This window comes from Macrobrachium nipponense, chromosome 28 (assembly GCF_015104395.2).
Source record: "Macrobrachium nipponense isolate FS-2020 chromosome 28, ASM1510439v2, whole genome shotgun sequence".
Lineage (NCBI taxonomy): Eukaryota > Metazoa > Arthropoda > Malacostraca > Decapoda > Palaemonidae > Macrobrachium > Macrobrachium nipponense.
The window spans coordinates 46,159,230-46,184,484 of NC_087217.1; the positions used below are offsets into that span (position 1 = coordinate 46,159,230).

A 25,255-nucleotide genomic window follows, 5' to 3' on the forward strand; every position below is an offset into this window, starting at 1 on the left:
TTGCTTACGAATTAGTTCAGATTCTCTTTCCAGGAAATCTGGGGAACAAATTCGTAAGGCTCTTAAGAACAGGTTGCTGGCTACACCTATCTTGATAGCAATGTCGTGATAGCTAAAGTAGTGAATGTATGGAAGTGAGAACGTTGGTTTTCTGTATATGGTAAATTTGTATTCTGTCGTGTCTGTGGTTATTAAAACATCAAGAAAAGGAATTTTGTTGTTTTTTTCCCATTCAACTTTAAATTTGATACTGGGCACTAATGCGTTTAATTTTGAAAGGAATTCATTAAAATTGCCCCACCTATTATCCCAAAATGTTAGAATATCATCTACATATCTCATCCACAGCATGTGTTTGGGTTTTGTTGCATTTATTACAGTAGTTTCAAAATATTCCATGTACAGATTGGCTAAAACAGGACTTAAAGGACTCCCCATACTACACCCGAATTGTTGCTTAATAAAGAATTATTACCCAAATGAAAGTACGTTATTAGATGCACATAATTCAACTAACTTTTATTATTTTGTCAAGCGCCGATGGGAAATGATCTGAATAGGGGTATAATTTTTCCCTCATAAACTGAAGAACGTCATGTACTGGTACTTTTGTGAATAGGGAATCTACGTCAAGGCTTAAAAGTTTTATGTTGTGAAGTGGTATATGTGCTTCTCTGAATTTGAGACAAAAATCTTCTGAATGTTTAATGTGACTGGGGAGAAAAAGTGCCTAAAAAAGGGGAAAGGAGGCCAGCTAACCATTTAGAAATTTTTTGTAACTGAAAGCTCTGGCACATGAAACAATGGGTCTGAATGGAAGATTGTCTTTGTGAGTTTTGGGAAGGCCATAAAAGTAGGGCAGTTTAGGATTAATTACTTTAAATTTCTCTAATAGTTCAATACTCTTTTTGTCTTGGCCAATTAATCTTACTTTCCGAAAAAATTCTGTGGGGACGTTTTGGAGGGGATTTTTCGTCTGTTCGTTGTAAGTGTTTGTGTCGCTAAGGAGTTGGTTGATTTTGTCGAGGTTGAAGTCTTTGTCCATTATTACGATTTTGCCGTCTTTGTCGGATCTACTTATTATGACATCTAACTTTTTTAGCGAGCGGATGGCTATCATAAATCTACGGGGAACAGGATATTTCTTATTTAGGTCATTTAAAGCATTTAGTAATGCTCTCTTCACGGCTGGAAAAAGAATTTGAACTAATTCGTAAGCAACTTTCGTCTTTAAAGTATCCTGACCATATAATTGAAAAAGCAATTCACAAAGCAAACGTAATTTTCTACCGACCTCCTCAAAACAAGAACAGAGAAACACCCAACAATAAAATAAAAATTCCACACCTGGACACGATTAAGACAGTGACTCAGACCCTCGGAAAATCTAGCCCTTTTGCATTTACTTACCCAAACACCTTAGTCAAATCCCTGATTAACGTCCAACAAAAGACATCCCCCAGGGACACAGGGGTTTATGAAATCACATGCCAGGACTGTGACCAATCTTACATCAGATTTACAGGAAAATCACTTCCCCAGAGATTAATACAACAGAAATGGTCAGTTAGGTATGGGCAACAGAACTCAGCTATTTTCAACCATATAAATGAACATAACCATAGAATAAACTGTAATTTGTCACGTATAATTTATAGCAGCAACTGGCGGTACAAGAGTCAAATGATGGAATCGGCCTTAATAAAAGAGAGGCAGATAATGAACATCTCAAAAGGAGCATGGAATTCAGATGTGATCGACAAAATTTTCATTTAACCAACGCTTAAGAAGATTAAAGGAAGATTATCAGCAGGGGTGACCTAAATTGGCTTACCTGTGGATGGACCTCTTGGTATAAATACCACCTTTTCTGTAACTTTTCTCATTCATCTACCTGAAGAGAGAGACAGCAGTCTCTGAAATATAGTATTTTTCTCTCTATGGGTTTTGTTGTATGAGCTCCTTTTATTAGATATATATATATATTATATATATTATATATATATATATATATATATATCTGCCTATCATCTTCCTGTGGTATTAGCTTTAAATAATGAAGTTCACGTGCATCTACTGTGATTTTTTAAAGCATATATATATATATATATATATATATATATATATATATATCTATCTTATATATATATATATAGATATATATATATATTTAATTTATATATATAAAATTTATATATATACATATATATATATATATATATATATATATATATATATATATATATATATTAGATATTAAAGGACATTGTAGCTCGATATATATATATATATATATATATATATTATATATATATATATATATATCGAGCTACAATGTCCTTTAATATCTAATATAGATATATATATATATATATATATATATATATGTATATATATAAAATTTTTATTATATATAATCAATATATATATATATATATATATATATATATATATATATATATATATAATGCTTTAAAAAATCACAGTAGATGCACGTGACTTCATTATTTAAGCTAATACCACAGGAAGATGATAGGCAGAAATCCAAGCGCTTTCGTCTAAGACATTGTGTAAGCAGGTTGAGACATACTCAGGACCAGTTGATTCCTTTAATGTACATGAGTTGATTACAGATCAAGGGATGAGCGGGAACTGACTTGTCTTTTCCCGAACCCCGTGCAAAGAGATACACATAACAGGGAAAACATATCGTACCTCAAATGGAACATTCCTACACCTCCCCTTTAAGATCAAAGCTCCTCATTCAAAGCAAACATAGTATATTTAAAACATAAGTATAGATTTCTCCTTTTAGTTGCAAAAATAATAAAACTGGTAAAGGTAGTAACATATGAAGTAAAGGGAATTCAGCTATAATAAAGATAGTCCTTCGGACACAGCGCTGGAACATACATAAATGGTAAACATGACAAGAGGAAACCAACTATTAAACCCAAAATAATCAGGATTAAAGTATATGCACAAAACTTGACATGTTTAGGGGATATTTATTAAACACAATAAAATGAATTATCTGTAATATAATCATCGTGCCATTGCGGGGGACGACGTACCCTAGTGCTACTTCTCTCCTGGGTTGGGTACTGGGCCAGCCTCCCCCGAGGCGGTGGGAGTAGGTTCTCCCTCAGGTGGTGTGGGTGGTAGGGATCTCAAATGCTTGCGATTTCTTGTCGAAATTCTTCCACTCCCGTCTAACCTTATGCGATATTGGCGGTATCTATTCTTTTCAATAACCACCCCGCCGTTTTTTCTATTCCAGGCTCGTGTAGTACACATCCTGGATAGCTACCCTCTCCCCTATTTGTAGGGGGGAAAGATCCTTGGCTTTCTCATTATACTTGGATGATATTCGTTGTTCAACAACGCTTCTTTCCCTCTCTCTTGCGGACAAGGTTTCCGACCAATGCTCGGTGACGAAATGAATCTTTTTAACATTGGCACGAATCTCGAAGTTGGCGACCCATGGCCAGCTGTGCAGAGACTTATCTATACCACGTAATGGTGTATTTTCTATACTGCAATATCGCCTGAGCTACCTTGTCATGTCTAGCCCTCCATCAGGTAGTAGAGTTATTGAAAACATTAATGTTCGTTTGGCGTGCGCACAGCAGCTTCTGCCCGCCCGCGGACTGGGGGTAGTGAACAGACGACACTCTCATAGATACCCCCCACTTACCAAAGAAATGTCTCATTTCCATGCTCGTTAGATTCGTGCCCTCGTCCACTGATATTTCTTCAGGTGCTCCCCACTGCATAAAATATCTTCTAAAAACTGGGATCATCTCGCGGATGTAGTTCCGTTAGCGAAGAAATAAATTTCCATCCATCCAGTCAGTCGATCGGCGTAGACCATATACTGCCTCCCTGCTACTTGAAATAAATCTGCAACAGTTCTCTGAAACGGATATTCGGGAGGGGGAGTGTATATAATACTTTCCTTTGTTGCGAAGGTGCCGCAACGTTGCAATCATGACACTGTGCCCTATAATTTGCCAAGTCACCCTCAATCCCAGGCCATAAAGCCCTGCCTGTCGTGCTCTTCTGATCATGGAGTGCAGTTGATTGATGACTGAATGTAAATTGGGTTGCAATGCGTAAACGTAGTGCCTCCGGAACTACCAGACGAACATGCCCCTCGTCATATGCATATGTGGACTAATCCTTCAATGACACTCAGCCTATCACGTACATTGAAAAAGGTTTTAGGCAGGGCTCCACTTGAGACCTTGACGACGGGCGGCCAACCCTCTTCGCTGACACGTCGCTGCAATAGTAAATAATCGGATCCTTCTCTGCTTCCCCCCTCATGGTAGCCCAGTCCATAGTAAGACGTCATCCGCCAGCGATGACGTCATGGAGGCAATACAAACTTCGTTCATAAGTTCCTCCTCTTCTTCGTCTTTGACGGTAGTTTCACTGCGAATCACTGGGTATCTTGATAACGTATCGGCTGCCGAATTCTTCTTCCCCGGCAAATATCTTATGGTAAAACTATATTGCATAGTTTTCTCCTTCAACCTTAGTAGTCTCGGGTTTGCAATGTCTTTTAGGCTCCTATCCCCAAAGAGTTTTACCAAAGGTCTATGGTCCGTGATTAAAATGAAATTCGGGCATCCCAATAAAAACAATCTCGATTTCCTAAGGCACCATAACTACTGCAGCCGCTTTCCCCTCCCCCAAATCAAGACGGCAATAGCCGGCCTCCCGCCTCCGTCAGGTGTGCCTGCCTGCCACCATAATGCCAGTTTCCATCCCCCCCCCCCTTACAACAAAAAGGGGCATTGAGATCCTCGCAATTGCAATATTGTTGCAATATAACAAATCCCATTCCTTCTCTGCACCAATCGGTAACAACAGCAGTGCGCCTTGTCTTATCATAATATGTCAGTCCGTCGCCCAACATCTTGCAAATGCTGTCCCGGGCTGCAACAAAACTGTTTTGAAGGCGTTGGTCCCAATAAACTTTCCGATGGGGGGATTTCTTGAGAAGATCCCTGAATGGTTCCATTACGGTGCTACAGCCACGAAAGGTGCAATTTGGTTCACAAGTCCAAACCAAGATCTTATATCCGTGATAGTTGGGCTTGCAGGCATGGGGAAGTTCTTAATGGCACTCATACGCTCATTAGAAGGTCTATAATTATCCCAATCAAGTTCGTACCCCACAAACTCTACCTGTCTTTGACAAAATCGGAATTTATCCGGATTCAGCGTAATACCATTATCTCCACATAATTGCAAAAAATCATAAGTATGCCAAAAGGCTCCCTCAACACTGTCGTCATATAACACGTCATCTATGCACTTGTACTTTCTGTGTACATCAATAATAACGTCATCGAACCTTTTCGTGTATGCATCGGGGGCCGCGCAATGACCCATAGGTGTTCGACAATACTGGTATCTCCCCCATGGTGTAATAAACGTTGTCAACTGTCGGCTCTCCCTCATCTAATGGCACCTGGTGGAATCCGGCATAGGCATCACTACAGTCTTATATGTACGAAGTGGCACACCCGAGACCAGTCCAAAAGGAGCACATGTGTGATGCGTTTCTCGTTTGCAATTCTTATTCAGCTCTTGATAGTCCACGGTCCTCCGTGGTTTACCATTTTTCTTTGCTACCACTACCATCCTTGCACACCAGTCCGTAGCTTGTACCAGCAGGACCTCCCTAATTACTCCTAATTTGACATCTTCGTCGAGCTGAGCCTTAACATCGGCCTCCCAATGCTTAGGAACTGGTATAGTGTATGACACGCATAGGGGATGGCACCTTCCCTCAGGTGAATGTGGTGAGGGGCTCCTTTCATCATCGGCAGAGGGTTTCTTGAAACGTTGAACGTAGTCTTCGCAAACCGTTGCAGTAGCCAGTCCCTCCTCAGCCTAGGGACATTCTCCTCCGTGGCAGCGTATGGCATCTCGCCGCTGACGACCACCACCCCCTACCCGTGTGAGAACGTTTCTTCAGGCATTTGGCGGGGGTTAGTCGACGCGAGGGTTTCCGAGTGACGTCATTCACGGTAGCGACAGTATGATGGGGAAAACTTTGTATGCACTAGAACCGCTAGTGATTTACACACTCCTAAAGACATATAAAAACGGGTAGCACCTTGCACAACGATAACACTAGTGCTCACTGATTTATCACCCAAGTTCTATTAGCAATATCAACAGACCCATATATTCTCAATGACTTCTCCCCTGCGTGATTTACAATGACATTACACCGAGAGATTAGGTACCTTCAAACCCAATTTTGGTAACAAATCTACCCCTACTATACACACTTCTGCCCCAGTGTCTGGAACAGCCTCAACGACGACACACTCATGAAAACTCATGCTTAACCTTTATTTTCACCATCGGCAGTTTTCCCACTGCCGCACATAGGCCTACCTGGCGATTGTCCGCAGGTGGATAGGCAACAGTGCATGACGTAACAGACGCGTCCACAATAGGCGCCGTTTTGGCGGGCTGTTGCCCCCTTGACAACAGAATTTAGCAAAGTGCCCCACAATACCACACTGAAAACAATTAACCATTATCAGCAGGACATTTTCCCCCTGCCAAAGATGAGAACGACCACCACACTTTTTACACCTGGTATCTGACTTACTGTTACCAGTAGGTTTCAAGCTACTACGGCCACGGCCGTGTCCCTTGTCACTATTATTAGACCTATAGCTAGCAATAATTTTACTTTCACCTTCTAACCCACTTTCAACTAGCCTAAGCCTATCTCATCCCCTTTTACCAAACTAGCTACGTTTGCCCTTCCACGAGCGCTAATACTATCCTTTTCTGCAGATTCATAAATTTCACATTTACGTAACAATTTCTGCACAGTATTGAAAACCATCATGATCCTGTAGGATCTCTTGCTTAAGTCCCACATTGCTTAAACCACTTGTTATCCGCTGAACTAACACAAAATCATTCAGATCAGCTCGACAATGGGGACACTTAAACCCACAATCTAAGGCCAATTGTTGGCACCTATGCACAAAAGATTTCGCGGTTTCTTGATCGCCCTTGTTGCGCTGAGAACAAACTTGTCCCATGCCACTGCCTTATTCACAGACTTTGTCGTTGATCTCCTCCAGTCTGTCGAATGCCTCAGAGGTCGTTAATGAGTTCCACTGAACCTCTGAGTGCGTTGCATCTATAGTCATCCTTAACTTCTCATCGCAGTTTAACCGGATACTGATTAAGTGCATTCTCTCCTGAGACGTTTCCTAAGGCCAGCCAATCACTCATAGAGCGACACCATTCTCGAAACTGCTTTGTGTCATCTCATAGCTAACTTCTTCTGGGGCACAATCGGCCCTAACACCTGCCGAGGCTGAACCATGTGGTCTTCCTTGTGCCATGAGGCCAACCAAAGCCTGGTAACAAGTCCTGTCCCTCGTGGTGCCGGCGTGCCGGTGTTGCATTCCTGCTTGCAGTGCCCCTGGGGGAACGTCTTGCTGTGCCCATGGGTGTGTTGTGATGGCCTCGTCTCAGCATCTTTTTGTAGGTCCTGCTTTGGAACGAGAATCACTGCGCCATGTAAGCAGGTTGAGACAATACTCAGGACAGTTGATTCCTTTAATGTACATGAGTTGATTACAGATCAAGGGATGAGCGGGAACTGACTTGTCTTTTCCCGAACCCCGTGCAAAGAGATACACATAACAGGGACATATCGTACCTCAAATAAATGGAACATTCCTACACATTGTCTTAGTAAAGACGAATGAAAGCGCTTGGATTTCTGCCTATTATTTTTCCTGAGGTATTTGTTTATATATATATATATATATAGTTTATATATATAGTATATAATATATATGTATATATATAATATAATATATCGTATATATATATATATATATATATATATATATATACGGTCGCATTATTAATGCTTATTCATGTCAATGATCAATACCCTTAGAGGTGAGGTATGGTTTTCCATCTTACGTGCACTAGTTTTAAGAGAAGGGACCGGATGATAGCACCTTCTCTCCTCATATTTTGTCTGCCCGCTTCTTTCGGAATCATTATGAAAGGTATATTTCTGTCTTTCTCCCGTCATTTCGAGAGCAAGTATTAGATATGTAGTATCAATCCTCCTTGAATCGTTTTCATGCCAATCTACATAAAATGCATTTCTTAAGACATCCGAGGTTAGGGTAGTTCAAGGTAATTCTGGTTAGGTCATACCAATTCCACCTGAAATTCATAACAGAAATACCTGTCACGGGTGTTAGGCCTACAGGAGACAAGAACCCTCCCGCTGTATTCGCTGCCCCATTCTTTAATTCATGCTTCTGGCTCTAATATTTGAAGTAACGGTGAATCATTACAAAGCATTTAGGTCCCTTACACTACAAATATCTGGTCCGTCTTATTAGTCAAGTTACCCTTATAATTTCAAAGAAAATTTAATTATAGAAAACTGAGTTTTTATTTTATATGAGAGACTTATTAAAATATTCAGTTTTCCTCTGCACACATCTAACTGAAGTCTTTTGACTGGTCTTGATTTGCAGTTAAATATATTTACTTTTAATAGATAATTTAGCTTTCTGTGGAATTAAATACCGTCGATATTTCATGCTTGTGTGTCGTAACACCCTAAAATATTCCTTTTGAGTGTTCAATTTATTTCATTTAATTCATGGTCGTAATACTATAGCCTAGCTATGGATTGAGCTTTAACGCTTAAAGCTGGAAAATACTGGTTTTTTTTTTTTTTATTAACATCATACTTTATTTACAATATTTCACTCCATATTCTGATATTTAACCATAAGAATCACGAATTCCTTGCCATTTACAGATAAAATTTTCAAGTTTTAGTAGCAGACCACTAGAAGGTTTGAGAATTTTTTTCATCTTTTAAAAATTACTTTGTCAATCGTCAGACTCTTTAATGTTATCCTTGGAGTAAGGAGCTGCTCTGCCACAATGGTCATGTGGTCGTTAGTAGGTGTTAATACAGGTCATTCGTTGCTCGCTCGTATAGGGCTATTACTATCCAGAAAAACCTTCGGGTTATGATTTATAAATCAAGTTTTCTTATGAAATGACGAACCTGTCTTAATTATCTTTCTTCTTTGCGTCTTATTTATTCATTTATTTGTTTATGCACGCATTTACTTGTTTAAGTATTCATCTATTTATGTATTTTTGCATCCAAGTTAAAGTTCAACTTTTCTATATGAGAATTGGAATTAAATCTGTAAGGAGGAAAACCTAAGCAAAGTCTTTTAATACTTTTGTAAATTTCAGTTTTATTTACTATATATAAATCAGCCCAGCTGGGGATACGATTTCAGATTTAAATATGGTGTTCCGGAACTTACTTGTTCTGGTGCAATGTCGGATTTTACTTGTTCCACTGGAAAAATGGGAACCTGTATAGTGCAAATATTAAAAAGGTCACTCTCTCTCTCTCTCTCTGTGTGTATGTATATATATATATAATACTATATATATATATATATATAGATATATTATGTATATACAATATATATATATATATGTTTAGAGAGAGAGAGAGAGAGAGATTGAGAGAGAGAGAGAGAGAGAGCGCGCGAGAGAGAGAGAGAGAGAGAGAGAGAGAGAGAGAGAGAGAGAGAGAGGTCATTACTTCTCGTGTAATGAATACATGCATTTTGGAAGACATTAATAGACGCACTCCTTTAGTTATAAAGTACATAGCTCAATACTGTGTGAGCGTTGATGCCTACCTTTTTTTTCTGTGAACTTTCGACTGCTAGTAATATCAATGTATAATTATTAATCAATTTTATCGTTATTGCCTCCAAAAAGGAGGTTGGTGTGTTTTGCTATCAGGTTTCATTGTTAATGAACAGATGTTATTCTTATTTTATTGTTTTTTTGCTGATTCATTGTGTTCCAACTGACACCTGTAACCGGGATCTATTATTCTTATTTTTTATCTCTTCCTTTATTGTTATTTTTCCGAGTGCGTATTTAAAGAAAACGGTAGCTTCGGAGATGTAGCTGAATTAAGGTATGACTAAAGCAAAGTCTTCTGGTAGCATTTGTCTAAAAATGACAACCGGAGAGGCCATTGGTTACAGCAAACCCAGTGGAAGAGGAATACCCGAATGCTTATATTGTAAATGACGAACACCATGGAGTCATTTCTCCCACACTGTGGAGTCATTTCTCCCCATACTGGAGTCATTTCTCCCACACTATGGAGTCATTTCTCTCACACTGTGAAGTCATTTCGCCCACAATGGGGAGTCATTTCTCCCCACACTACGGAGTCATTTCTCCCCACACTATGGAGTCATTTCTCCCCACACTGGGGAGTCATTTCTCCCCACACTATGGAGTCATTTCTCCCCACACTATGGGGTCATTTCTTCCCACACTATGGGGTCATTTCTTCCCACACTATGGGGTCATTTCTTCCCACACTATAGGGTCATTTCTTCCCACACTATGGAGTCATTTCTTCCCACACTATGGGGTCATTTCTTCCCACACTATGGAGTCATTTCTTCCCACACTATGGGGTCATTTCTTCCCACACTGTGGAGTCATTTCTCCCCACACTATGGAGTCATTTCTTCCCACACTATGGGGTCATTTCTCCCCACACTATGGGGTCATTTCTTCCCACACTATGGAGTCATTTCTTCCCACACTATGGGGTCATTTCTTCCCACACTATGTGGTCATTTCTTCCCACACTATGGGGTCATTTCTTCCCACACTATGGAGTCATTTCTTCCCACACTATGGGGTCATTTCTTCCCACACTATGGAGTCATTTCTTCCCACACTATGGGGTCATTTCTTTCCACACTATGGAGTCATTTCTTCCCACACTATGGGGTCATTTCTTCCCACACTATGGAGTCATTTCTTCCCACACTATGGGGTCATTTCTTCCCACACTATGGGGTCATTTCTTCCCACACTATGGAGTCATTTCTTCCCACATTATGGAGTCATTTCTTCCCACACTATGGGGTCATTTCTTCACACACTATGGGGTCATTTCTTCCCACACTATGGAGTCATTTCTTCCCACACTATGGGGTCATTTCTTCCCACACTATAGAGTCATTTCTTCCCACACTATGGGGTCAATTCTTCCCACACTGTGGAGTCATTTTCCCCACACTGTGGAGTCATTTCTCTCCACAATGGAGTCATTTCTCCCCACACTGTGAAGTCATTTACCCACACTGGGGAGTCATTTTTCCCCACACTGTGGGGTCTTTTCTCCCCACACTATGGAGTCATTTCTTCCCACACTGTGAAGTCATTTCGCCCACACTGGGGAGTCATTTCTCCCCACACTGTGGAGTCCTTTATTTCTCCCCACACTATGGAGTCATTTCGCCCACACTGTGGAGTTATTTCTCTCACACTGTGTAGTCATTGGCTACAAGTGGCTTCATATTCCATTTCATTTCCATCCAAAACATTCTGCGTTTAATAATAGTACCGAAATAATAATAATAATATTAATTTTAATTATTGAAGGCTGGCACAATCGAATAAAACATGCTGCTGGTAGATGCAACATAGTTTTACCTCCTTGGAAACCTTCTCCACTTAGAGGTTAAATTGACCTCTGTCTACACACACACACACAAAAAGAAAGCTACGAAGGATCCAGCGGAAAAAGTATAGAGACTTACAGGGTAAAATATTCATTCTTTGCGATGAGCATGTGAGGGGTGAGAAGAGGTCTTCATTTCAGCTGCTGAAAGCGTGTGCTCATCTCAACGGCTTCTCAGTGCCCAGCTTAATCTTGCATGTATGTATTTTTATTAAAAGTTTCATTTTTGATTCTTTGTCACCACGTTCGTTAGAGAATGGACTGACATGTGGGAGAAAAGTCTTGTGGGCGAATTGACTCTATATGCAGGCAAAAAGTCTTGTGGGCGAATTGACACTTATATGCGAGCGAACTGACTCTTATATGTGGGTGAAAAGTCTTGTGGGCGAATTGACTCTTATATGCGAGCGAACTGACTCTTATATGTGGGCGAAAAGTCTTGTGGGCGAATTGACTCTTATATGCGAGCGAACTGACTCTTATATGTGGGTGAAAAGTGTTGTGGGCGAATTGACTCTTATATGTGGACGAATTGACTCTTATATGCGGGCGAAAGTCTTGTGGGCGAATTGACTCTTATATGCGGGCGAATTGACTCTTATAATCGGGCGAAAAGTCTTGTGGGCAAATTAACTCTTATATATGGGTGAATTGACTCTTATATGCAGGCAAAAAGTCTTGTGGGCGAACTGACTCTTATATGTGGGCGAAAAGTCTTGTGGGCGAACTGACTCTTATATGTGGGCGAACTGACTCTTATATGTGGGCGACTGACTCTTATATGCGGAAGAAAAGTTTTGTGGGGAACTTACTCTTATATGCGGGTGAAAAGTCTTGTGGGTGAATTGACTCTTATGTACGGGCAAAAAGTCTTGTGGGCGAACTGACTTGCATACGCGGGGGAAAAATCTTGTGGGCGAACTGACTCTTATATGCGGGTGTTTTTAAAAGTCTTGTTGGTAAATTGACTCTTATATGCGAGCGAAAAATCTTGTGGGCGAATTGACTTGTGGGCGAATTGAATTGTTGGCGAATTGGCATGTGGACGAAATTACCGTTGACTAATTTCCATATAATCTATATCGCCTTGAAGCCTATTTCTAGACCTATGGTGGAGCAGTTTTCGTTACCTTATAGGACACGATTTTTTTTTTTCAAATTATATCATTGTATTCATCTTAAAGGTGCTGCTGTTGTTTTAAGTCTTCTTATATCAACTAAACATTCATGTAATTGTTCTGCAATAACTCGGAATGAAAACTCAGCTACATATGATAAGACTATATGAATTTCATTATATTCAATATTTTCGCAGTGACAAGATTTGGCACATTATAATGATACAATAATTTAGTCGTAGATATTGACAAATTCTATGTAGCAAAGAAAGTATAAACGTTTCAGGTTTTAGACATTAGAATGGAATCATACGCTGATTATTTGGTGTAACAAATTATTTTTGAAAAATTGGAAAACATGCAGCGTTTGTTACCGAGCTACAATAAATTCTCGGTCGTCGGCGAGTAAATAAATAAGATGTACCGCTTGGCAACTCTCACCTGTAACGCTTGGTACAGTTTCCTCTTTTTAGTTAAAAGTTTGTGTATCAAGTACAATTTCAGACGTAGGAGCTAAATATAGATATACCATAGATCAAAATATCTGTCATGATAACTTAGAGAATTGGTTACAGTCCCTAAGAATAAATTGCGCATAAATGCGCGATGGACTGTCAGCTTGGAGGTCGGTGCCAAATGGAGGCGTTCTGTTTGTGAACTTCTGGAGAAACGTTATTTCTTGCCTCCCATCTCGTAGGCCCTGCCTGTGGATTCATCGTCATTATTTTGCCGTCATTACATCTAAGTAAAAAGTTCAACACAAATTCTGGTATAAATTTAACGAAGTTTAAACTTGCATTATGATTTTGTATCAAGTAATATCTACGAATTGAAGAGGAGGGCAATTAGAACGTTTTCTTCGGCCACTTATCTAAATGCTGTCCTGATTTTCACGCATTTTGTGATTTAATACTTCGATTATTTCAACTCGTTCAACTTGTGGAGTCGTAGAGATTCTGTCAGGACTAGGAATAGATTATGTCAGGTCTAGGAGTAGATTTTTTCTAGGAATAGATTTTGTTAGGTCTAAGAATAATTCTAGTGAGTCCGTTGAATTATCTTTATTAGTCTAGATTAGCAGAAACACAAATAGCCAAGTAGTTTGGGATTAAACATTCAACTAAAATGGAAGCTTACTGACGAATGTAAATGAAACAAATCGGCAAGACTTCCTTTACACACACACTGACACAATAAAACGAGTTTTAACGTTTATTAAGACCGACCGAACGCGACCAAACCGCCTCGCAATCAATAATATACACGCCGCGTTCCACCAGCCGTATCTGGCAACCGCGGCTGGGGAGAGTCACGTGACCACTCATTCAGGCACCGTCCCCCGACCATTCGCGGCGGCCGATTCCGCTCAGCTCAGCAGCAGCAGCTGCTCCAGTTAGTGATAAACAAACATGGCCGAGAGTCGGACGTGTGTCGGGTAGCGCTCGCGGCAACCGTTAATAATAACCCGTGAAACTGTGGCAGCTAAAAACGAGTCTCCGCTCCCTCTCTCTCTCTCCGTGAACCAGTTGACGGTGACGTGATTCCGAAAGAAAGTGTTTATGGATGCCAGTCCAGTGAGTGATGGAAAATGGATAAATATTCTAGTGTTATAGTGTGATATAGCTTGCTCTCTCTCTCTCTCTCTCTCTCTCTCTCTCTCTCTCTCTCTCTCTCTCTCTCTCTCTCTCTCTCTCTCTCTCTCTCTCTCTCTCTCTCTTGCTGCTAACATCAACAGCACCGTCGTCACAGTAAAGTACAGGTCGGGAGGAACTTATCGTGTCTACATTTCTGATGAATATTCGTGATGTTACAGTGTGTATGATATAGCTCTCTCTCTCTCTCTCTCTCCACTGTGGTCTCTTGCTGCTAAAATCAACAGCACCGTCGTCACAGTAAAGTAAAGGTCGGGAGGAACTTACAGTGTCTGTATTTTTGATTTCTTGACCTGTATTTTAAAAGAGAGAAAAAAAAAGGAAGGGTTCCAAGTGCTCGCCTTTACGTACTTTATTAAAGAAGAAGCCTATTCGATGGTGACTCCGTTATCAGCCCCCGATGAGCTTTTATCATCAATTGATTCGCTGACAATTTTTTTTAAATTATTTTTTTATTAGCTGACACCTCCCACTTACATTTCTCTCCGTGTCAGCTGGTGTGTATGACTATTATCCACAGCGGCGTCAGCAACGTTTTTATTACTATATAAAGCCGGTCGGCTTCGTTTTGATTTGGTCATACATCCAGTCATCAATTGATGTGTTGACTACTGTTTGATTTTTAATGACATTAATATCTCCCTCTTTATTTCCGTGTGTCAGCCTATGTATGATTGTATAGGCCTAGTGACTGTATTACCCACATCAACACGATCGTTTTGTAAAGCTTTATATATGTATATATATTAATGATACGTCCAGAGCGATTGTTTAATAAACAACGAACTGGGGACCATTTTACCGTGAAATTCGTCGTGTCCAGCGAAGTGAACTGTGCCTAGGCCTATATTAAGCCCATAACTGTTTGTTTATTTAAATAAATTATATATTATCGGGTGTAGTTTAAAAGAAATAAAGGTAACACTGGAAATACAGCGAGAGCTATTTCGCCTCTCGGCTGAAACGTTGCCAAAGTTGGGGGGGAAAGTGGCGTGGATCGATATATACCTTCAGAATAGGCCTATAGGCTTATAGAGTGGCAATGGGATCCAGGTACTGGCGAAGCGTGGCTGTTGGTGTGTGATATTTTGACATGGCTCCTCCATTTGCTGTTTTGAAATGTTCGCAGTGGTGATTTATCTGTGAAAGAACCCCTGGGTCTCGTCGGCAAACGGGCATCCCACCATAACCAGTCCCAAGGCACGTTTGGTGTGATGACCTTTAGGTACCGCGAGTGTCGTGTTTAAATCCTTTATCTGCTAAAATGTACTTTTCTGCTTTCAGGTGGTGTGACACATCAGAACTTGCGAGTGAATAATAGTTTGGATGATGCTTTTAACTTTTAAAAAATGTCTTTACCAATATTAGTGGTTTTGGTTCAATTTCGGTAAACTTTACCCTGACACTTTTCTGGATATCAGACCTATTAACCTTGAAGATATATGTGCACATTTTCTTGGGAAATGCGTTGCCCTACATCGTTTGGTAAGCCTACAGTTTTGCCGGGTTATACCTCACTGGCCTCAAGTGTCCTACGTATCTACAGCAGGTAGTCCACCAGAACGAGAAAGTTAACCATTTAAGTGGATTGTTGTGAGGTTAACATAATAAAAATATAAGTTATTTTCTTGTCCATTTGGCGTTTACATCCCTTTTATTGAAAAGAAAAATAGATTGCGAGTAGATAAAAGAACGCATAGGCCATGAGCACTACTTCCCTTCCACCACCCTGGCTGTCTTCGAGAACTGAGAGGCTTTGAGGACGAGGAGAGGAAGGCCTTCTTTTCCCATGTTACCCCTAGGCCACCATGAGCCTAGGCCTACTTTACCAGACTTAAAGCATGAGAAAGGGCAGTCCAGGCAGGGGTCCGGCCAGACCCGTGTCGTGGTGTATAGGTGTGAGTAATGGAATCTTCGGCGGTCCTCCGCCTTCTTCCGTGGGGCGGCGCGACCCCCCTCCTCATCATCAGAGGACGGCGACTCACGATGGGGCGCCCCCGAGGACGTCCGAGACCGGAGGTCCTGGGGTCTTGGCCCACAGGGGCCTGGCCAGGTCGACATCCTACCAAGCTTTACACTCCGCCCTGGCCAGGCTCTACCGGATCGACGATTTTACTATGGAAAGAATAGGCGCAGGCTTCTTCTCCGAAGTTTTTAAGGTGAGTTGTGTCCATATCTGGCAAATTAAACTATTATTATTAATTATTATTATTATTATTATTATTATTATTATTATAGAGGAGACAGTATTCTAGATGTGGTCATGAATGATTTGCTGTTCCGAGCTATTGTTATCATTCATTTGTGGGATATCTTATATTTGTAAGGGTCAGTATATTTGCGAAACGGACTGGGCATGATATTTTGAGGTTTGGTAGAGTTTGGGTGATTGATTGAGATTCGGTATGGTATCTTTGTTTATTTTGGGAACAACCCTCTCCCCCGCCATTTACCCCAAAAGGCCCGCCCTATATGATGGAAAGCTAGTGTAGTAGTTTACTTAAATGAGTAGTTGGATGCCATATATGCAAATCCCTATAATATTTAGGCAGACAGTGATTGTCTAGCCTATTAGTATTAGATTAAACGTTTTTACTTGCCTTTTTGACAAAATCAGTATAATATTGTGTGCTTTTATATAGTTTTGATTTGTTCACCAAACGGTTAAGTCCGTGGTCAAAGAGGTTACTGTTCTAAATACCTATCCAGATAAACGATATCATTATAAAAAGTTATGCTTCATAGATTTGTGTGTATATATATATATATATATATATATATATATATATATATATATATATATATATATATATATATATATTATATATATATACCTAAAAATATATATATATGAGAGAGAGACAAGCAGTCTCTGAAATATAGTACTTTTCTCTCTACTTTTTGGTGTTTTTATGGGCTCCTTTTATTAGATATATATATATATATATATATATATATATATATATATATATATATAATATATATTATAGTGTGTATATAATAATATAAAACTTGGTTTATGTATAATACCTATCACTTGTTTAGTAGTTTCAGCCAACGTAACAGCCAAAAAGCTAGGGTTAGCCTTACATCATAATTAAAAAGTCCACACATTGCTTGTCCTCGCCGTGACCTTGAACTCCATGTACTGATTACTTGAAGATCCAAACTAAACCAGTTGTCTATCATCTTGCTTAACTTGATTTCTTTCCCCCTTCCAGCGTTTATGCATGGAAAGGATGGCCCTAGGCCTGATATGGAATAGCCGCAGATCGATAGGCATATTTAATTTACGTGATGGGGTTGGCTGGAGTGCCGACCGCTTCTGGTCTAGAGGCTGGTTGTGTGTAGGTTTAGAAATTTATGTAATTATATATATATATATATATATATATATATATAGTATATATATATGTGTGTGTGTGTGTGTGTGTGTGTGTATGCTATATTTATGTGTGGCTATGAATGTATGTGCCTATACCACATGAATGTAGAGCTAACATCAGGAACAGTTGTCAATGTATACACCGCATCCTTTTAGGCCTATGTAGCGTACGTGCACAGGAACCACCTTGTTGTCTTTAACAATAACGACTGACCCTTTTAGTCTGCTGAGAATTAACCCTTAGGCCTACTTCCTTGTGTTCTGGGTAGTATTATTGTTGGAATGGTCTGAAGAGGAAAAGTTAAACGTAATGGCCTCGTTTATTCGTGAAGTAGGCTTATATCGCACATTTGAACGACCGTGATTTTGATTTGCAGTTTAGACCTGTTGGAGTATTTAGTCCTACCTGAATAAAGTCTTGTGTTAAAGTTGTTATGCCGTAGATTAGCCATCAAGGTGTAGGGACCACTGTAGAGTGAACCTAGGCCTCCCCTGAGACCAGTAGACCATATACTATATTATATATATACATATACATATATATATGATATATATATATATATATATATATATATATATATATATATATATATATACAGAGAGAGAGAGACACTACAATAAGCTCCCCTTCCACATTGTACGTCATATTGCCAGAAAACTAGACTTATGAAGGGCGGTCTGGATGGTAAGGTCAAGGTTAGCGTGTACATAGTTATAGGTTTAATGTGGTTTTTCATTTGTGTGAAGCCCGAGAAGTCGTTTAGTTCGGAGAGAGGGGTCCAGGGAGACAAAAAAATAATAATGTCGATAATCATCTCAGGAATTTTGATCGTAGTGAATCAGGCCTATTTGTCTTGTGTTATTTAGGTATTGCCGTATCTTTGACGAATATTACAGAACAGAGTAAATTGTTGTTGTTATTTAGAAGATGAATCCTATTCATATGGGACAAGCCCACAGGGACTGTTGACTTGAATTTCACGCTTCCTAAGACTATGGTGTTCGTTCGAAAGACGTAATAGAAGGTAATGGTTAATAATTCAGTTATTATAAATGCCTTTGTAAAATAAGATCGTCTAATTCGTTATTGGCGTTTTAAAACAGGAGCATACTATTTTGTAAGCTCCGTTATCAGAAATGTCAAGGTTTTTTTTTTTTTTTTTTTTTTTTTTTTTTTTTTTTTTTTTTTTTTGCTCTAACTGTACGGATATGATAGGGAGGATTGATAAGTGTACAGTTAACATATATCGATAGTCCAAGTTTTGGCTCACGACGTAGCCTTGATTGAGGCTAGAAATAAAAGTTTGCTTAGAAATTCACAATCTGGTAGAGAAACAGTTATGTAGCAAACTATAGTACTATGATAAATACGTAAGCCAAGACGTTTAGGTGTTCCTCATCAGCGTTTTATATATATTATATATAAGTAAGTTTCCCATGAGACGGCATTTTGCACTTGTGGAAATAATCATGAGTCAGTTTAGGAGAGGTTTAGGGAATTTAGTACATACACACACACGCACACGCACGCACACTTTTCAAACACGTGACTCAGGAATTTCTTTGCATTAGTGTTTGTGGCTTGACCGTCAGGTGCTCGTTTGTGTTCTAGGATGGGAGGGGGAGGGGGAGAGCGAGAGGTGGAGGATGGAGGGGGGAAGTGTAGGGAAAGTAGAGTTTTTGTGGGTAATGATGGAGCGGGGGAGGGGCAGGGGATGGAGTGGGTATGGAGAATGATCGCTCGTCCAGATGTTTCGTCTTACCACCTTGTTCTTGGCGCGTCTTCCGAGGAGAGGGGGGAAGGTATGGGGATGTGTGGTGGGGTTATAGGGGGGAGGCTCGTACTTGCTCGTAAATGCAAGGCTTCGCCTTCTCCTCTTCCTTGGTAATATGAGTTCATGGTAAACGAAGAATAGTCCCCTAATTGGTTTTGTGTATTTGTTCGATGGTTTTTTTTTTGCTTTGTTGAATATACTGAACAATCAGAACTACCATTATATATATATATATATATATATATATATATATATATATATATATATACATACATACATACATACATACATACATACACAGAGGCTTGACCTGGCCTCACCCTGACTCTAAACTCGGAAGTCTTAATATGAACACTTGATATGTATTACAAAATATCTTTTTAACAAAAAGGAAACCACTGGTATATTGCTTCGGGTGGGGATAGACCTCGCAGCTTTTTTTTTTTTTTTTTTTTTTTTCTCCATCGTTTCTTAGAGGCCTTCCCATTGGCTTCTTATTAGTTATTAAATGAAAACAAGAAAAAATATGTCTTGCATTTACCGCGGAGAGAAAGACACTTAAAAGGTCGACTTAAGGCGATATTATGAAATATACTTGGAACAGGTCATTATGCCAACATCTCAGTCCCACAAACGTTTAAAGTGTCAGCTGTAATGTACAAATGAGTTTAGAAGTCTAGTATCAACTCTTAAACGTTGATGCTGAATTTGTAGGGTAGGCAGCTTTTGCAACAGCTGATAATGAAATACAATTCACGACTTGAGCCAAATTGAAGTACAGTATCATTTGAATGTTGAAAACTTACGGACAAAAATTGCTGCAACACAGCTTTATTATTACAAGTATATTTACTCGTGGTTATTCTGTGTTCATGGTATTTGGGAGAACGTAAGTATAGATCATCTGTTGGAAGTATTTCCAAGGCGTCCAAGTAACATCTTAGATGGTATATATTATCAGTTGACAAATGGATGTATAAAAACTCAAAGTATTCATTATCATCTGTTATCAAATAACTAATATCCATTAACATTAGTAATGAGCATTAATCTCCCCTCCTTCGTTCACGAAGTAATACGTTTCCATTGAAAATGTCTGTAAAGAAATTGATATTTAATACAGACAACCTACTACATCGTTAGGACCAAGTTGTGGTGCTATAGGCATGTAAATTTGAATTATTCAAAGCCCATTTCTAATGTCATATGAGATGATTTACTTGATCTAATCTTTGAGTGTGTTTATAATTGGTAAGCCTATTTACGCCTCTCGTTTCTTAAGTTCACCTAATGCTACGCGTCAAGTGGAAATATTTGTTTTCTTTATATTGGTAAATTAAAGATACATTTTGAACTATGCCGTTTTTTCTTTGTATATATTGTTCATTTAATGAAAACATTTGTTAGGGTTTAGATGGAACATCTGAATTTTAAAAACATTTACGTACATGCTAAGACCTCGTAGAGATCTTCGTGACATATTGGCTGAGTAAACTCAGGTGAAACCTTTTCCCAAAGAACTTTTAGTACAATACATTTCCTTCAGCTGTTGATTATTTTCGCAATTCTGCGTTGAGGATCACAGCTTCTGCTATTAAGGAGGTTCTCAGTCAAATAATCTTCACAAAGCATTTCCGTTCCGTCCAGAATACCAACAAAGCTCATTTTATAGGAGCAAAGTACAGTTCCCTTCAAAGTAATTGCACATTTAATTATACCATAAGTAAATGGCTGTTATTTAAGTAGCTGCTAACTATCTATTCGATTTAAAGAGAGTTTCATTACTGCTCATACCCTGTAGCACCCCTTAGGCATTTCTGTGGGTAATTGTACATAAAATATGAAGGGGTAATTTGTATTAAAAAAATCAATAAGGCTTAATGTATTCATTTCTGTTCTCAGGGTTGTATGTATGTATAAGACGTTACCTGGGCACTTTGGAAATACCTCCTACATTTGGCCCACTTCCGTTCCCCTAAAATTCCAAGAATGTATTTAGAATAATAATTGATGCATGTATAAATAAAGCTGTGCAGTATACACAGATCCATATATCGTGCGAGTAGTATAATAATTGGCCGGTAGTTAATTCCGCAGCCTAGTTGGTATGCAGTATAGCGTACATTCCGAACGACGCCATTAAAGAGTTATAATCTAGTTCCATCATTGGCCAATGTATCCTAAAGTCTTAATTCGATTTTATGTCAGCCTTTCGGCTTATCTGAGATGGGTCATCTAGTTTAGTAATGTGGTCGTAATGACTAAAAGTCTTGCTTTTTTTTATGCTAATGGATTTGGTCTTGGCCACTGGTGGTGTTGTGTTGTGTCATTTTTGACGGGTTTAAAGTATATTTTTTTCTTTCCGTTTATAACTGCTCGGAGACTTATGTTATATCAGTATTTATACACACATAATATATACATACGTGTATAAGTGTATGCAAAAACAGTAAACTCCCATCTATCCAACAGTTCCATCTTCCCTCCTCTTCATGTCACATGACCGGACCATCTCAAAACGCTTATTTAACCTTTTACAGTGTTAATGTTTTTATTACCACTATCTATCTCCTAATTTCTTCTTAGATAACATATATATAATGTGCATCTACTGTACATCCACACCTCACTGCAGGACTTTCCAATCGTCGAACACACACCTTGTTACCTTCCTTGCTATTCCCCGTGGTGTCAGTGCACCTTACTTGGTGCACTGTAGTCATTCCTTCAGGGTCTTTGCAGCGTCACTTCGGCCCCTAGCTGCGATCTCATTCATTCCTGTGACTGTACCTCCGTTCACACACTTTTTTTCTTCCATCTGACTTTCCACCCTCTCTAACATTTTTTTCATTGTGCGACTGCGAGGTTGTCCTCCTGTTACACCTTTCCGACTTTCTTACTGTCAATTTAGCTTTCTGCACTGAATGACCAACTAGGGTCCCAGAGCCTGGCCTTTTGGCCTAAATTCAATATTCTGTTCCATCCTTCCTTGTTATGTTTATTCTGCAAAGCTCTGCTTCGTGCACTCAACAGCGGCCTGTCTCTTAATACTTCTACAAATCAGCCGCCGTCAGACATCTTGGTTTCCATTTACCGTCATAAACTTGCTCTCAGCTTTTACCTTTTTTTGCATTGTCCCCAGTCAGTGCTTGCTATCTTCAGGCAACCTTTCCGCACGCCATTCATTATTAATTTCGTTATTCCATAGCTTTGCGCTTATATTCAAATGGTTTATACTCTTAATTATCATATCCTATCTATAGAGATCTTAATTAAACAGCCATGGACTTGTAACATGGCCTACCTTTTGTCTCAGATATATATATATATATATATATATATATATAATATATATATATATATATATATATATATATATATATTATTATATATAATGTTTATATTCATAGAAAGTAATTCATAGCCATATTTCAATGCTTCCTCTCCAACATAAATTTATATGACTTAAAATTTCACTCTTGCCTCGGCAAGTGCCAAAACAGACATCTTTCTCTCATTAAGCAAATAAGGTGTAATATATCTTCAGTTGGCCACATCCACACATTCAAGACCATAGAGTTATTTTTTTCTGCCACTTTGATAAATACTAATACCATGATGTGCCCTTTGGAGAGAGAGAGAGAGAGAGAGTTATTTTCCATTCCTGGCATCCAATAGGGGTGAAAGATTGGCTCTGAGACCTTTGGCCTCGAGAATAGAATCATCTGGGCGTATCCCAATCCCAAGGGGTTCACAACCCTTCACTAAGTCCTCCACAACCTATGGGTACTTTATAACTGTACCCCAAACCATTGGTAATATGTTTAGGTTGTACCATTTAACTGTGACTTTCATTCGTAACAGAGAGAGAGAGAGTACGGCGTCTCTCAGTCTACTGTTTATCCAAGTGTGGGCGTCTCCCAAGTCTGCATGTGTGTGTGTAGTGTAGTGTGTGTGGTTATGCTCGCGCAGCGAGCAGAGAACTGTGGTTGTGGCGGAGAATCTGGACGACGGGCCATCATGACTCCCCCCTTCCCCCTTTTTTTAACTATTATTACCCCCTCCCGTCCTCCTAGAACCCCCTCCCCCTTTCACAATATTTTCCCTTTGCAAATTTACTTGATGGAAGACGTTTTATATATATATATAATATATATATTATATATATATATATATATATTTATATATTTTAATTTAATCTATATATTTTTTTTTTTTTCTGTTGCGTTAGACTAGTGTGACGCTCCCATCGGTGGCTCGTTGATTGTAGCACCGAGGCCGATGGGCTTAGTAATGTCCGAATAAACATTGCTCTCTCTCTCTCTCTCTCGTTTTAGGGAAGGGATGAGGAGGGGGGTGTCATTGCGATATCGGCAGTTACTTAATGTTTTTGAATATATATTTTACGTGTTGATTTTGTTAGTAGTGAGTCATTCCATTTATCAGGGTGTTTTGTTATTTACTCATATCTTTTCAATGGTAGGTTGAAATTTTTGTTATATATATTTTTTTTTTTGCATTTTATAATGGTTTAAATTTTTTCAATGGTATTTTGATATTGGAATCCTATGGTTTAGTTTTCCCTGTTTTTCTGTTGATTTTACTTTATAGAGAACTACATACAGAGAGAGAGAGAGAGAGAGAGAGAGAGAGAGAGAGAGGGCTGGGAAACCTTCTAGAGAAGTGATAAAAGGGTAGGGCACCGTAGAAAAAAAACGCTGAATAATTTTTCGGTGTTTCTACATCAACCGTAGACTGTTTTTAGTTCGGGCTGCTGATCGGGAGAACACATCTGTTCGACCAGCGGTGGATACTTTTAAGTGTAGCTAATTATGTGGGTCCACTTAACACCCGAGACACTTTACTTAGAATGTTTTATTGTTTTGGACCCGTGGAGCCTTAGAGAAAAGTTTCGGCGTTTTATGTAAATGTAATGTACGTGTATATATATATATTATATATATATATATATTATAGTATATATATATATATTGTATATATATATATATATATATATATATTTTATATATATATATGTGTGTGTATGTATGTATGATATATATATATATATATATATATAATATATATATATATATATATATATATATAGTCCCAAGATAAATCCTGAGAGAGAGAGAGAGAGAGAGAGAGAGAGAGAGGAGAGAGAGAGCGAGAGAGATGAGAGCGCTTCCTAGTTGTAGTTGGTTAAATTTCATGCTAATAGGTTTGCATAACTTTGGAGTTAAAATCGACGCCGAAATGCATCCTGTTATTCAATTGCTTTATCAAGTTATTTCGGTTGGCAATGCTGTGTTAATTCTACAATGGGGATCACTTTGGTAACTACCCTCGAAATCCAGTTTTCCTTTATCACTATTCCACAGTCTGCCCCCTCTTGTAATTAACCTCTCTCCAGTTATCCCTTCGGAACTGTCTTTTCCCCCCTTTTGCGCAGAGAGAGAGAGAGAGAGAGAGAGAGAGAGAGATAAATCTAACAGATGCCGTTTTCGTATCATTAATTCTAGTCCACCCTCTTCTTCCCGCTGTTACTTCTCTCGTTTCCCTGTTTCCACTCTCCGTCTTTCCTTCCTCCCTTTGCTCCCCTCGTCTGGCCGAATTTCTCTCTCTCTCTCTCTCTCTCTCTCTCTCTCTCTCTCTCTCTCTCTCACACTGCTCAAGTACACCTACAATATCCTTCCCCTTCT

At 39.1% G+C, this 25,255-nt stretch overlaps 1 protein-coding gene across 1 annotated transcript in view; it reads left to right on the forward strand.

The window, feature by feature from the left end:
• Positions 1 to 14,072: 14,072 nt before the first annotated feature.
• LOC135201717 (dual specificity testis-specific protein kinase 2-like) overlaps positions 14,073 to 25,255 on the forward strand; it is a 238,389-nt gene continuing 227,206 nt past the window's right edge. The window contains exons 1-2 of the mRNA XM_064230889.1: positions 14,073 to 14,312; positions 15,675 to 16,549. Of these exons, the coding sequence (XP_064086959.1) occupies positions 16,232 to 16,549 (318 nt within the window). The 5' untranslated portion in view covers positions 14,073 to 14,312; positions 15,675 to 16,231. The remainder of the gene's footprint in view (positions 14,313 to 15,674; positions 16,550 to 25,255) is intronic.